The sequence below is a fragment of the Abramis brama genome (assembly GCF_963993115.1).
Source record: "Abramis brama genome assembly, chromosome: 12".
Classification (NCBI taxonomy): domain Eukaryota; kingdom Metazoa; phylum Chordata; class Actinopteri; order Cypriniformes; family Leuciscidae; genus Abramis; species Abramis brama.
In genome coordinates, this window is record NC_139974.1 from 4,842,176 (window position 1) to 4,857,785 (window position 15,610).

At 37.7% G+C, this 15,610-nt stretch overlaps 1 protein-coding gene across 1 annotated transcript in view; it reads left to right on the forward strand.

The window, feature by feature from the left end:
- Positions 1-15,610, forward strand: part of rapgef5a (Rap guanine nucleotide exchange factor (GEF) 5a) — a 64,571-nt gene that overhangs the window by 36,466 nt on the left and 12,495 nt on the right. The window contains exons 10-13 of the mRNA XM_084130703.1: positions 7,927-8,057; positions 8,663-8,763; positions 13,907-13,985; positions 14,195-14,339. Of these exons, the coding sequence (XP_083986829.1) occupies positions 7,927-8,057; positions 8,663-8,763; positions 13,907-13,985; positions 14,195-14,339 (456 nt within the window). The remainder of the gene's footprint in view (positions 1-7,926; positions 8,058-8,662; positions 8,764-13,906; positions 13,986-14,194; positions 14,340-15,610) is intronic.

A 15,610-nucleotide genomic window follows, 5' to 3' on the forward strand; every position in this document is an offset into this window, starting at 1 on the left:
GCTGTGCTCACTTCTGAGTGAACTACCCCTCAGACAGGCTCACTCTCTGCTGTGTTCACTTCTGAGTGAACTACCCCTCAGACAGGCTCACTCTCTGCTGTGCTCACTTCTGAGTGAACTACCCCTCAGACAGGCTCACTCTCTGCTGTGCTCACTTCTGAGTGAACTACCCCTCAGACAGGCTCACTCTCTGCTGTGTTCACTTCTGAGTGAACTACCCCTCAGACAGGCTCACTCTCTGCTGTGTTCACTTCTGAGTGAACTACCCCTCAGACAGGCTCACTCTCTGCTGTGTTCACTTCTGAGTGAACTACCCCTCAGACAGGCTCACTCTCTGCTGTGCTCACTTCTGAGTGAACTACCCCTCAGACAGGCTCACTCTCTGCTGTGCTCACTTCTGAGTGAACTACCCCTCAGACAGGCTCACTCTCTGCTGTGTTCACTTCTGAGTGAACTACCCCTCAGACAGGCTCACTCTCTGCTGTGTTCACTTCTGAGTGAACTACCCCTCAGACAGGCTCACTCTCTGCTGTGCTCACTTCTGAGTGAACTACCCCTCAGACAGGCTCACTCTCTGCTGTGCTCACTTCTGAGTGAACTACCCCTCAGACAGGCTCACTCTCTGCTGTGTTCACTTCTGAGTGAACTACCCCTCAGACAGGCTCACTCTCTGCTGTGTTCACTTCTGAGTGAACTACCCCTCAGACAGGCTCACTCTCTGCTGTGTTCACTTCTGAGTGAACTACCCCTCAGACAGGCTCATCCTCTGCTGTGCTCACTTCTGAGTGAACTACCCCTCAGACAGGCTCATCCTCTGCTGTGTTCACTTCTGAGTGAACTACCCCTCAGACAGGCTCATCCTCTGCTGTGCTCACTTCTGAGTGAACTACCCCTCAGACAGGCTCACTCTCTGCTGTGTTCACTTCTGAGTGAACTACCCCTCAGACAGGCTCACTCTCTGCTGTGTTCACTTCTGAGTGAACTACCCCTCAGACAGGCTCACTCTCTGCTGTGTTCACTTCTGAGTGAACTACCCCTCAGACAGGCTCATCCTCTGCTGTGCTCACTTCTGAGTGAACTACCCCTCAGACAGGCTCACTCTCTGCTGTGCTCACTTCTGAGTGAACTACCCCTCAGACAGGCTCACTCTCTGCTGTGCTCACTTCTGAGTGAACTACCCCTCAGACAGGCTCACTCTCTGCTGTGTTCACTTCTGAGTGAACTACCCCTCAGACAGGCTCACTCTCTGCTGTGTTCACTTCTGAGTGAACTACCCCTCAGACAGGCTCACTCTCTGCTGTGTTCACTTCTGAGTGAACTACCCCTCAGACAGGCTCATCCTCTGCTGTGCTCACTTCTGAGTGAACTACCCCTCAGACAGGCTCATCCTCTGCTGTGTTCACTTCTGAGTGAACTACCCCTCAGACAGGCTCACTCTCTGCTGTGTTCACTTCTGAGTGAACTACCCCTCAGACAGGCTCATCCTCTGCTGTGCTCACTTCTGAGTGAACTACCCCTCAGACAGGCTCATCCTCTGCTGTGTTCACTTCTGAGTGAACTACCCCTCAGACAGGCTCACTCTCTGCTGTGTTCACTTCTGAGTGAACTACCCCTCAGACAGGCTCACTCTCTGCTGTGCTCACTTCTGAGTGAACTACCCCTCAGACGGGCTCACTCTCTGCTGTGTTCACTTCTGAGTGAACTACCCCTCAGACAGGCTCACTCTCTGCTGTGCTCACTTCTGAGTGAACTACCCCTCAGACAGGCTCACTCTCTGCTGTGCTCACTTCTGAGTGAACTACCCCTCAGACAGGCTTACTCTCTGCTGTGTTCACTTCTGAGTGAACTACCCCTCAGACAGGCTCACTCTCTGCTGTGTTCACTTCTGAGTGGTGATCAGAAGTGATCGTTCAGGATTGGTGATCTGGTGTCACTAGCGGTCACTAATCACACCGCTGAAGGTGTGGCGATCTCACTTCCTGTCATTGAGCCACAGTTGCCATGGTGAGGCACCATGCAATTGAAGGAAGAAATCAAGTAGAATACAATGTAACAATAAATAATAAACTGATAAATTGTTTTCAATTACAGTGTTATTTTAGTAAAATGTATATACTATTATAGTATTTATTAATATTTTGAATTCGCTTTTATATTTATATTTTCATTTTCCGTTTTAATTTAAGTTTAAGTAATTTTGTTATGTTTTATGTTTTATTCGTTTTTGTCTAATAAACAAAAGTACAAAAGTACTTTTTTAGAGTATGAGATGGTTGTTCTATAATATCATGACATAAATAGGAGACAAAAGATCATACAGAGGCATTTTTTGCCCTGATATCTAGAATTTTAGAACTGCATTATAGGCCACATCAGGCAGTGAGTATTAAAATTAATCATGAATCAACAAATTGATTATTGATTCCTTCATTTTATAGTTAAGTGGCACTCCTCGCCTTCCATTACGCACATTGTCGGCTGCAAAAATGCCAAAAAAAAATGTATTGACATAATCCAGCTCATGTTTATATTGGACAGAAGTGTTGCATTGTTTCTTTTCCCTGTTCATGAGCTTATGTTTTATCACAGACTCCAGAGAGGCCTTACGTAAGCCAGAGTGAAGTCTGGACACACACATTCGTTCATACTGTACATCTATTTCCTAAAGGGATCTTTATGCAGCTTTTGTAATCAAATCATTTCCAGAGTTATATAATGGGATTTCCTTTTCCGGATCCCGTATAGAGACCAAGGGTCGTGCTGCGACATAAGGTGGAGTTTGTGTGTGTGTTTGGGGTGTGTTTTGGGTGTTTTGGTCCTGTTTCATTGTTTAGAGTAAAGATCGTGGTCTTTGGTTTTTCCAGGAACATGGGAGTTTTCTGTGCAACTTTTTGGCATAATTAAGGAAACAAAGCAGCGCACACTATCGTACTCGATCACACACTCTCTGTGCAGAAACACAGGAAAGGAACACAGAGTGCTTCCTCTCTCCTTGGCTTTCCTCTGTGCTCTGCGTCAGCGAGGTCTCGGGACTGGATCTCCACCCAGCGTGAGAACCGACCTCAGCCGAGGTGGAGACGCTGCTTAAACACACACTTCTGCTTGATAACTGTCATTACTGACGCCTGCAGTCTAACACACCTGCGCGTGTCCTCCCTCATCAGCTGGGGGGGGGAAATTGCTCCAAAAAAAAAAAAAAAAGATACACGTGAAGTCTCTTCTGCTCACCAAGGCTGCATTTATTTGATCAAAAATACAGTAAAAACAGTAAAATTGTGAAATATCATTACGATTCAAACTGACCATTTTCAGGGCTGTGAAACGATTAATCGCGATTAATCGCATCCAAAATAAAAGTTTGTGTTTACATAATATATGTGTGTGTACTGTGCATAATTATTTTGTATATATAAATACACACACATGCGTGTAAATATTTAAGAAAAATGTGTTATTTATATCTAAAATATTTATATTTATTTATAATACAAATTTTATATATATATCAGTATTTATAAGCAACTATTTCTTAAATATATGCATGTATGTATATTTATATATACAAAATAATTAATATTAATATAATTATTAAAAAAACAATATTAATGTGACTTGCTAAAGATTACATTTAACACTGTTATTTTCACACGTTTTTTCTGTGCAAACCAGGAGATCAAACGTTACATCAGTTGATGGTCAAAAAGGAACATGTTTGGAAAAGAACGTTTTCAGGAGCTGAAGAACTGGAGCACTTTATAAAATGCACACACTGAATGCAATGCAAGATGCTTTGAAGAAAAGCGTCTGTAAAATGCATAAACGTAAGCGCGAGAGAAACAATAAAGCAGGGAGAGGCTTGGATGGTTTGGTGGAGATCGGATGATGCTGTCATATCCCGGAGAACGAGGGATGGGGTTTTCCAACAGGAAGGCTGTACTGTAATCTGATGTGGTTATGATATAATCTGGTTTAGCTGATGGTTCTGGGTGAGCACTGAACCCTCATTACATCTGAAATACTTTACTCTGATTGGTCAGTCTCATCATTCTGTGGTCAAATATGATGGCATTATGACGCCAAACTGACATTTTATGACCACATTCATCATCACATGCTCTGAAAGCATACTTTACTTATGATTTTATTATTAGTATGTGCCTGCAGATCCTGTGAGAAACGTTCACAATGTTCCCGAAGCACATTCACCTCTTTCGTTCTTCTGTTACGTAACGCTCTCACTGCCAGCTTGATTATAAAAATATATTTTTTCCATGAGCAGACAAGGCTTTTATGGCCAAAATCTGTGTGCATAGCTGACATTGAAATGCAGTGTGTGTTCAGTGTGTTCGTACTCGTTCTTCAGTGCATTAACTCCCCCGAGAGACGCAGGCTGATTTTGGAAAGGCTCGAGAGGAACACGGGACGCAGCAGATAAACTATTTGTTATCGTTTGCATCGCTATCATTTTTCCCAGCCGCATCTGGCCTGGTGTTTGTTAATGTAGGTGTTTTTCCGTGGAATTACACAACTGCAGGAAAATCCTATTAACGTTGCTTTCTCTAAACACATTTGCAGGGAGAAGCGGCGCAGGCTCGATCTGATAGCCGCGCTTGTTTTGGAGTGATTAGGGAATGTTTGGGAAACGTTCCATGTTTGTTCCGGATTGAATTATTTGTGGTCAGACTGGGGAGTATTTTTGGAATGTTCAGACGTTTTATTTTGGAATGCCAATTCCGGTTAAGTAACAGCGAAAACTGACCTTGATTAAGAGGTCAGAGGTCATGTTTTGGACCCCACGTGTCCGTCTGAGTGCAGATAATCCATGCGTTTCCCTTCCCGTGGTCTGGTGATTGACGGGAGGCTCCTGCGGCGTCCCAGCATCCTTCACTCTACGGGAGAGCGGGTGAAATGACCAATCATCAGTCAGAGTCTCTGAGGCCCGAGACAGGCGGCGTTCTCTCCGCTGAAGGTCGTTCAGGGATGGAAGCGTTGTGTGTGTGTGTGTGTGTGTGTGTGTCTGAGTTTCAGTTGCTAATGGATTTAGTATATTTTAGTGAACATGTTCCGGAACATTTCGTCCTGGGTTTGGATGCCTGTGGGCAGTTTCAACATGGTTACGTCGATAGCATTGTACCGTTGTCATGTACTGGGGTCAGTGTGTGTCTGAGCACTGATATTTCTTACATTTCCATGGATTTTGACCCGTTAAATGGCTTCCGCACAGCTTTCTTTCTCGTGTTGATGTTGAGGAAAGGAAGTTGGGTTGGGAAAAGAATCAAAAGACTTGTTCTCTTTTTAAAATAGCTAACATTCAATTCAATTCACATGTATTTGTATAGCCCTTTTCACAATACTTATCGTTTCAAAGCAGCTTCTACATTACAACTAATAGTGTTTAGTTTACATATTCTCATTTCGGTAGCACTTTATTTTACAGTCCTGTTCCCCATGTACATACTTTATGCTTATTATAGTAATTGCAATAACTGGGTAATAACACTGAACCTACCGCTAGTTACCTTATATTACCCAGTACTTTCTTAGGTAAATACACTGTAAGTACTGTAAAAGTACTTTTTACAAAATTGTGTTCAACTTTGTACACACTCACACACTTGCAGGTTCAGATGACCTACTTTGAAGTCCTGCATTGGCGCATGCCATCACCTGTGTGACTCCGCCCCCCTGCTCGCAGACACACCGTGTGGGCGGAGCTTATGATCTCACTCACCTGTAAAGGTGCTCAGGCAATGAGTGAGTCATTTCAGCGGACGCACGCTTGGCCACACACACCGCCACACACATGTGTCTGATAAAAGCCCTGTTTAAAGCTGTGACTCAAACAGCAGATGTTCATACTGATGACACCAGATCTAAAGACACCTGGACTGATATCATATTTAAAATTACCTGCAGTCATTGTGATTTATTAACACAGAAAACTGATATAGCTAAAAATGTATTCAATATTCAATATTTATATTTGTGTGTTTGCCCTGAAATTACAGCAAAGGCTTTTTTTTCAGTGCAGAATCATTTCAGGAACAATCTGTAAAAAATGATCACTACCTTTTCTATGATTGGGGTCAAAAGTTGTTGTTTTTTTGTTGTTGTTGTTGAAAGAAATGAATACGTTTATTCAACAATGAAGCATTAAATTGATCATAAGTGACAGTAAAGACATGTTTAATGTTACAAAAGATTATAATTTAAATAAATGCTGCGCTTTTGAACTTTCTATTTCATGGTTTTTCATAAAAATATTCCACAACACAACTGTTTTCAACATCGATGATAATCAGAAATGTTTCTTGAGCATCAAATTATCATATTAGAATGATTTCTGAAGGATCATGTGACACTGAAGACTGGAGTAATGATGCTGAAAATTCAGCTTTGATCACAGTAATACATTAGGTTTTAATATATATTCACATAGAAAACAGTCATTTTAAATTGTTATTATATTTCACAGTCAAATAAACGCAGAATAGTAAGAAGAATAGACTATAAAAACAATAAAAAATCTCACCAATCCAATACTTTTGAACAATATCATTCATACTTGTGTGAAGTAAAACCTGTTTGGAAAATATGGTGATTATTAAAAAAATTACTGCAATCATATGTGATTATTCAATATGCCATCCTCCTTATTTCAGAGTAGAACATGTTTTTTTAATAGTATTTAGTATATAGTGTTTAAAGTATTCACACCTGCAGGCATCAAGACTATAATAAGAGCTGGATTTCACACACAAAACCATCCGATACGACGGAATGCATCTGAATGTGTGTATTGAGTTCACACCTGTGAATCCGGCAGGTGTGTGTGTGTGTGTGAGACATTTCAGATTTTCTTAATCCTTTTCCTGCCTTTCATCTTTCTCAAACGCTGCTGTCCAGACACGTCTAAAAGTGCAAACACACACACACACACACACACACACACACACACACACGCGTTTAAATTACTCTGTTATTTAGAATGGGCTAAAACAGGAACAGGCCGTATTGATGAAGCTTTTCTGTGTGTTTGATTTTGGGTTTTTTCCAAGTGGCACACAACCACAATACTCACACTGTTTTTGCATTATTTACAGCGTGCATTTCAAATATTAGCAAATCCTTCCAATTTTCTTGTTATTCTGCTGTATGAATGTGACTGTAATGACTCTCATTTCTCCCTAATGACAAGTTACTTAATTGAAACAGAGAGAGAGAGAGAGAGAGAGAGTTTGAGCAAGCAGAAACTTGTCGGATTTGATGACAGAAATACACGTTGTAATTATATTTGCATGCAAACCTGATTGGTTTTGATCACACCCTTTGTTTTTGGATAGCTTGAGTCTGTTTTTACAGTTTGAGTAGTTTGTGACTGAATGATTTGTGAATGAATGTCATTCCAAACTTGTTTAACTGTCTTTCATGAATCATGAAATGAGAATGTATGAAGAATATCTGAACTGCTCTTTTCAATATAATTTGCCACCAATGGCCAGAAATGACAAGAAAGTATCGTAAAAACAACATTAAAACTAATTCAGATGACTTGTGCACTATATTCCAAGTCTTTTGAAGTTAAAAATGACATATTTAAAAGTTAAAAGTGATTTATAAAAATGTAAGTTTAGGTCAAACAAGTCTGAATTGAAGCCGCTGTTCACTAAAGATCTTGATATTCGCCCTAGTTTTTCTTGGCATGTTCATGAGAGAAGTATTAATGAATAATTGAATGTTTGAATGTCAAATGATTCAGTTCACATAGCCAGTCTTAATGATAACAGAATGTTCACATTGAGAGAACTCTTCCTGAACTATTATGCCTAAGTAAGAAAACCCTGTGTTTTGATGTGTAATTGTGTGTTCTCTTCATGTCCGCTGTGGATCAGTACGTGATCGTGTGTGTGTGTGTGTATCTCTCAGGCGCAGGGGGAAAGTGTGGTGCGTGTGTGTCTGAAGGAGAGGGGTCAGGACGTGCTGGTTCTCCAGCGAGTCCCATCAGATCCTGCGTCTCCACAATCGGCCGGAGTCAAAGATGACGACGGTGATAAGAGGTGAGGCCACGCCCCCTTCTCTGACCCCTCCCCTTCTGTTTACATATCATAAGCACTTTCATCCTCCAATCAGAGTCTTCCTCTCTCTTCCTAACGCATTCCTGATGTTTGCTTCCTCATTACGCTGTCAGCAGGGCTTTTGACAAGCCTTAAACCTGCGTGTGCATGTAAACACACTCGTCGAGTGTTTTGTGCTGCACAGAGTTTGTCTGCAGGTCGTCCAGCATCACACGGGGGAGTCGGTCCTCTCTCCAGCCCTGACTCGGACTCCTGCGCTGGGCATGACGCGGCACACGTGTCCCTGCTGGAATGGACGGCAAGACTTTTGTAAAACTCAGACCCGTCACTCTGGTGCAAGCAGAAGAGGATGATGATGATGATGATGAGGAATGTTGGAAATGCAGCAACAGTCTGGAGGATGAAGATGAAATACCCACATTTAATATTCCTCATTTTCGTTTCATTGACGATGATGATGATGCTGATGAAGATGAGGATGATGATTATGTGATAAACAGACAGCGATGGAGTGGCTCTTGTTCTACGTGTTCCTCCTCTGATGAAGAGTACCCATGCGATTCTTCCTCTTCTGCTCTCTCCGACAGGTACGTGGTGGTGTCCGGGACGCCCCACAAGATCCTGGAGCACCTGCTGAGTGACCTGCGTCTGGACGAGCACCAGGGGGCGGCGGAGGGCAAGGAGGCGGGTGAGTCCTGGGGGAATTTAGGATTAGCATTTTACCTGTGTAATCTGAAGCAGTTTGATGTGAAACTGAGTATTCAGTGGGAAATAATGTAGTTTTATTCAATAGTTCATAGTTAATATCAATAGTTAGTTATATATATACATACACACAATTTAACAGTTATATGATATTTATTGTTCATTTTTAATATATATGCTGTATAATTTTTTTAAAAATATTATATTTTATGTATTAATATATATTAAGTGTTTATATCACACACACACACACACACACACACACACACACACACACACACACACACACACACACACACATATATAATTTGTAATATTTAATATTTATTTAATATAATATGACTGAACAATCGATTGATATAGACACTTAACGAATATACAAAACTTGTTTTGTTTTTTGTTTTGTTCCAAATAACTTTAAAAAAGAGTTTTTCCCATTAAGCTATTAAATCTACATTTTTAATTCTACTATTTTTGTATTCATATGAATTATAAATGCCATATAATTGTTAAATATTATTGTTATAATTATTTGCTATTAATATATATATATAAATATATATATAAGTTAATAACAACAATTAGAAACGATAAGACATTTATGTGTATTTTAATTTTATATATATATATATATATATATATTTTTTTTTATATTATTTCTAATATCATATATATATATATATAAAAAAAATTGTAACATTTTATATGTATTTAATATAATATGACTGAACGATCGATTTATATAATCACTTAATGAATTATTATGTATTATTATTATTATATAGCCTATATGTTCCAAGTAAGTGCAAAAAAGTTTTCCCCCCATTAAGCTACATGAATAAATATCCATAGCAATACTCCTTCTGGTATAATTATGGCGTTCTCTTACCAACCTAAACTAGTTGGCTAAATAACATTGGGTTTAATGTTGTAACAGTAGCAGCACAAGTGAGCAATATTACTCTTACATCATTTCCTGTGATCTTCGTGGTCACTGGTCAGATCCGATCTCATAGAGCATTCCAGCTGTCAGTTATTTCACAGCGCGGCGTGTCGGAACGACTCCAGAAATCAATGTTTCTGGAATGCTTTGTGTCTTAATGCCGACAGGGTTTTCTTTTGCTTTCTGTTGTGAAGAGTGTGTGCCTCCAGGTGTGTGTGCTCTCTGAAGAGACGCCGCTGCGTGTGAAGCCGAGTTTCTGAGGCGGGTTTGAAGTTCTGCCTGCAAAACCGATTGATTTGCGCCGAGTGTTGGTTACAGTTACTCTTTTTACTCTTGCAAAAGCATAATTATTCATGAGTGCATTTGCACACAGTGTAATGTTTGCAGGCGGAGGGCTGATAGCATGTGTGTGTGTGTGTGTGTGTTTAGTTTCTGAAGGTCAGATTCCCAGTCTCTAGAGTCTAGTGTTCGACTGGAAAAGACCCTCTCTGAGACGTCCGGAGTGATATATAACATCTTTTTTATAGGAAAGAAGTTTAAACATCTTCACTGAGAGTTTTTAATGTTTGCATTTAATCAAAGACACCAAATGAGGAGAAAGATGCTGTGGGATGGAGTGAGGTGAGGAAGAAAACAGAGAACAGCAACAAGATAATGAGTTTTTCTGTGTGTATGCATGTTTGTGCATGCGTATATCGTGTGTGTGTGAGTGTAATTCAATGACCCTTGTGTGGTGAATAACACACCCATAGGCGATAAATTAGCCTCACAGTGCAGTGCATCCTGGGTAATTACCGGTGTGTTGGCAGCTGTGTTTAGCATTAAAATGTGCGTCACGCTGCTAAGGAGAGAGAAAGGCTTTTTACCTTTTGTTAAATGCCAGTAACAGTCTCACTGTTTCCTCCCGGATCACTGCAGACGTGTGTGTTTTGGTGGTAGTTTCTCATTAGACGCCCGGTCGCCTTCAGATACTGGTATTAGACTGACCCGACTGACCGTGCTTCGCCTAGAGCGGTGTAAAATGTCAAACGCTGTATCATTTCTCCAGACTCTGAGTCAGTGTTTGTGTTCAGACCTGCGTCAGTGTTCAGTGATAATTGTTCAGAGACTTCGTGTTTCTGCTTTCCCGGCGGAAAACCAGCAGTTCAGAGAAGCACAAGACATCAGTGGTATTTTTAGGAGAAAGAGGTGTGAATTTAATCATTATGATTATGAATGAGGCAAAAATCCAGTTGCTTTTGCTTTCTTGGCTGTTGCAAACTCATATTTGATGTAAAGGAGAGCTTTTAAGGGTCAGTCTGACTGCAAGAACTAAACCTTGAACCATCTCCATATGGGGGTATTAAAAAATAGCTATATATACAGAACCGATAATAGGGCTGCACAATATATCGAAATTATCAAAATATCGCAAATGTATATATCGCAATATGCATATCGCAACGGCTTGCAATAACTGGGGTCATGAACAAAAGACGAAGAGAAAATCACTCTTCAAATTGGCTGAATAACTTTTGTAGCTTTAATAAGAATCAGAATATATATTTAATTCATACAGTGAAAACTAAGCAGTGTTTTATTTTTACATTTGATTATTCAGTTTCTGTTGTTAAATTAACATAATGTAGGATAACCTGAACCCCTAAACCCCACTGATGTTAAAATAACACTTCTTACACTACAGTAAAACACTGATGTTCACTTTCAGAAGCTGTAGGGATGTTTTCTTGTCACAAAAAGAATGTGAAACACGTATGTAAGGTTATATAATTTTAAATATATTTTAAAGATAATTTAAGTGTATTTTATACACTTTAAGCATTATCGTATCGCATATCGAATATCACATTATTTAATGAGTTATCGCATGTCGCACTTTTCTTCAATATCGTGCAGCCCTAACCGATAATATAAATCTGCTTTTTAATCGTTTCCGTAACCATGTAGAATTTTTATTCAAAAGTCAGTTATTAGGGATGCACGATATATCAGCCATCATATCGGTATCAGCAGATATATATGTTCATTTTTAATGTTATCGGTATTGACCCGATAAGAAATTTTTGTCGATATATTAAAGCTGATAAAAAATTGATTATTTCTTTCAAATGTGCAGTGTTGGTCATGAATTGCTTGAAATATGATTGGAATCACTTCGAAAAGGAAAATACATTGACGTGCAGCGCAAGTCCGTCATATATGTTACATAAAATTATAATGAGGATTATAATAATTATAATTGTGTGCTTGGGACGTGGCTTTTAATGATGAGACTTTGGTTTTTGTAATCAGGCTCTCAAAAATTATATAAAAATTTGGATTCAGATTTATCGGCCAATATATCGGTTATTGGCTTTCAAATATACAGAATTATCGGTTATCGTATCGGCCAAAATTTTAACCTCGGTGCATCCCTATCAGTCATAGTGCATATCTTCACTGACGAGAATTTTTTTCAGTATTTTACACAATATTTTCTCAAAATTAAAAACGTTTTTGTTATTAATATTGTCATATTTATGTAATATTGTAATGGTTTTTTTTTTGGTACTGTCAATACAATTTCTACCAGTGTTATAAAAAAGAATTATAAGTATATTTTGTATAATATTTAAAATTCTTTGCAAGTGGGTTGAATTTATTATCAGTATTTTACACAATATCTGCTCAAAATAAAACAGTATTTATAAAAAAAAGTTATTTACATTTTTATATTTATGTAATATTATAATGTTTTAGAGTTAGTAAAAATGTTAGTAAAATTTTATTTTGTAAAATTGAAAAATATTTTGTTTATATTTCTAGATACATACATATATATACAGTATATATATATATATATATATATATATATATATATATATATATATATATATATACATACACATAAAAGTGATAATTGACAGAATGTAGATGATTAATGATGATCCTAACAGAAAATGTTTTCATTTGCGGAATGAATATTTTTATTTTGTCAAGATCATCATAAATCATCTAAATTCTGTCAGTTTTTCAATAGATTTACATATCACAAATACATTCGTTTTTAGTATGAAATGAATTCCATATAGTACGTGATTGGCTAACTGTGCTAGAAGCGTCTAAAGACAGTTTGAGTTGAGTTAGACAAAGTGATCAAACGTTTGGTTTTGACTGTGACCTCTCTGAAAGTCACTGTATAATTCACACATTTCATCCCTCCTGCGTCTTCTGACTCTTATTCGGGTCTGTCTCTCAGCGGTTGGTGAAAATAGAGCGATGGATTGTGGGCCGGCGTTCTGTTAGCACAGGCAGTCGATGATAAAAATGGAAATGAATATTTATCAGCAGACGCAGAGAAGACAAACAGAAAGGATGAAGGGAGATGAAGAAGGGGTTTGTGGGTTTTAGAGGAATGCAGTGCAGAAAGTCTTTGTGGTTTGAATATTTTAAAATGGATTTTATTACTGCCAGTAAAATTTCTACCAGTATTACATAATATTTACTCTTTTTTTTTTTTTTTTACATTTACATATATATATATATATATATATATATATATTATTTAGGACTGTGTATTATTTAGGACTCTATTATTTAGTACTGTGAGAAAATATTTACACAGTATTTAATCAAAATTAAAAAAAGTTTTTGTTATTTATATTGTTATATTTATGAAAGAATGTAATGTGTATATTTTTTGGGGTACTGTCTATACAATTTCTACCAGTGTTTAAAAACAATAAAATAATTATAAGTATATTTTGTATAATATTTAGAAATTTTCTTTGCAAGTGGGTTGAATTTATTTTTTTAATCTCTATCAGTATTTTATACAATATCTACTCAAAATAAAACAGTATTTATAAATATATATATATATATGCCATTTTTGTGAAGTAACATGACACATTTCCTCAACAAGAAACTCTACGGTTCAGTGCGTAGCATCAGGGGTTTGTTCAAATCACTAACCCCAAGTATGAGCACTAGTAATAGTGACGCCTGCCTCATCAAACAGCACTAATTAACCCCACGTTCATGAATCTCATTAAAGTTCTCATTAAACATGCCTTCCAGGAGAGTGAACTGTAGATCAGCTGACGGTCTGCTTAATTGTGCTAATATCTGCTGATGATGGGAACAGCATTAATCCATCTGGATGCGGTGGTCCATCATGTGTTTCTGTGCGTTTGTCTTTCAGAAATGCTTCTGGACGACTTCTTGTTGACGTATCTGGTCTTCATGTCCACCAGTGAGCTCTGCCAAGCCCTGCTGGGACAATATCCTTCCCCATCACTGCAGCGTGCTCACAAAAACACTCACTGTAGCATGCTTCTGAAATGCCAGATGCAGATATATTGTGTATGTTGTATAGTTAATCAGTATGGCCTTGCTATAGTCACACATAAAGGCCTGAAGTGTGTGTGTGTGGATTCAGTCGATGCGGTTTGCACAGAGAGTCTGTTATGAGTCTTTAACCAGATCTCACCTACTGTACCAAGCGCTCCCGAGGGAAGGAGGAAGGAAAGGAGGCCCTCTTCAGGAAGAGGAAGGTCCTGCACCTGGTCTCCCAGTGGAGCACGCTCTACAAGGACTTCCTGCGAGAGGAGGAGAACGTCAAACTCTTCATGAAGGTGATAACACTGATATATTCCATGTATAGCATTAATGAGTGGAATCTGTGTGGTGGAAGTATTACGGATGTGATTTAAAAACCGGGTAAACCGTCTGTCTTCTGCTGCTGTTGCTGTGTTGGTTTCAGTATTGGTCATCTGATGCGTTTTCAAAAGCAGATACGAAAGCAGCACGACCAATGACCAATGACCAATGTAATGCTGATCATTTAACAAAAGCTAAGAGGTGAAAAATTAATAACAGTTATATTACAAAATATTTATTCAACATTATTTATATATATATATACATTTACATAATATTTAAAAATATTATAATACTTTTTTCAAGACTGCCGGTGAAATTGCTACCAATTTTACACAATATTTACTAAAAAACACATTTAATATTTTTACATTTATACAATATTTTAATATTTTAAATATTTTTATTCAGGTCTATCTGTAAAATTTCTACAAGTTGATTTACGCAATATTTACTCAAATTATTTATATTTTTTATTTAAGACTGTCAGTAGAATTTCTACCTGTAATATTTAAAATATTTTTATTCAAGTCTATCTGTAAAATTTCCACAAGTTTTTTTTTTACACAATATGTACTCAAAATTAAAAACGATTTTGTATTTGTGTTTTTATATTTATATAATATTTTAGTATTTTTTAAATATTTTTATTTAAGACTGTCAGTAAAATATCTACCTTTTATTTTACATATTTACTCAAAAATTTTTAATATTTCATAGACTGTCAGTAAAATTATATTTATTTAATATTTAAAATATTTTTATTCAAGTCTATCTGTAAAATTTTTACACAATATTTACTCAAAATTAAAAATATTTTGTATTTATATTTGTATATTTATATAATATTGTAGTATTTTCAAATATTTTTTTATTTAATACTGTCAGTAAAATTTCTACCTGTGTTTTACATATTTACTCAAAACAATAAAAAAATTATATTTATGTAATATTTTAATATTTAAAAGAAAAGTGTCAAGGCTGTCAGTAACTATAAGAAGCATTTAGTTGCCTGAACCTGCAGTGAAATGTGTTGTGATGATCTGTGGTTGTGTTAAACTCTCACTGTGTGTGTTTGCTAGTTTAGTTTAGCGCCGGTGACTCACACACTCACGGCTTCTCCTCGGGGATCGTCTCGGCCTCATGTCAGGACTTGAGTGTGTTTAATGGCTTTTCACATGTTCAGTCCAGAAAACATCTTTTCTCCCTTCTGCTCGTTGCTCAAGGCCGCATGCAGATGAAAACA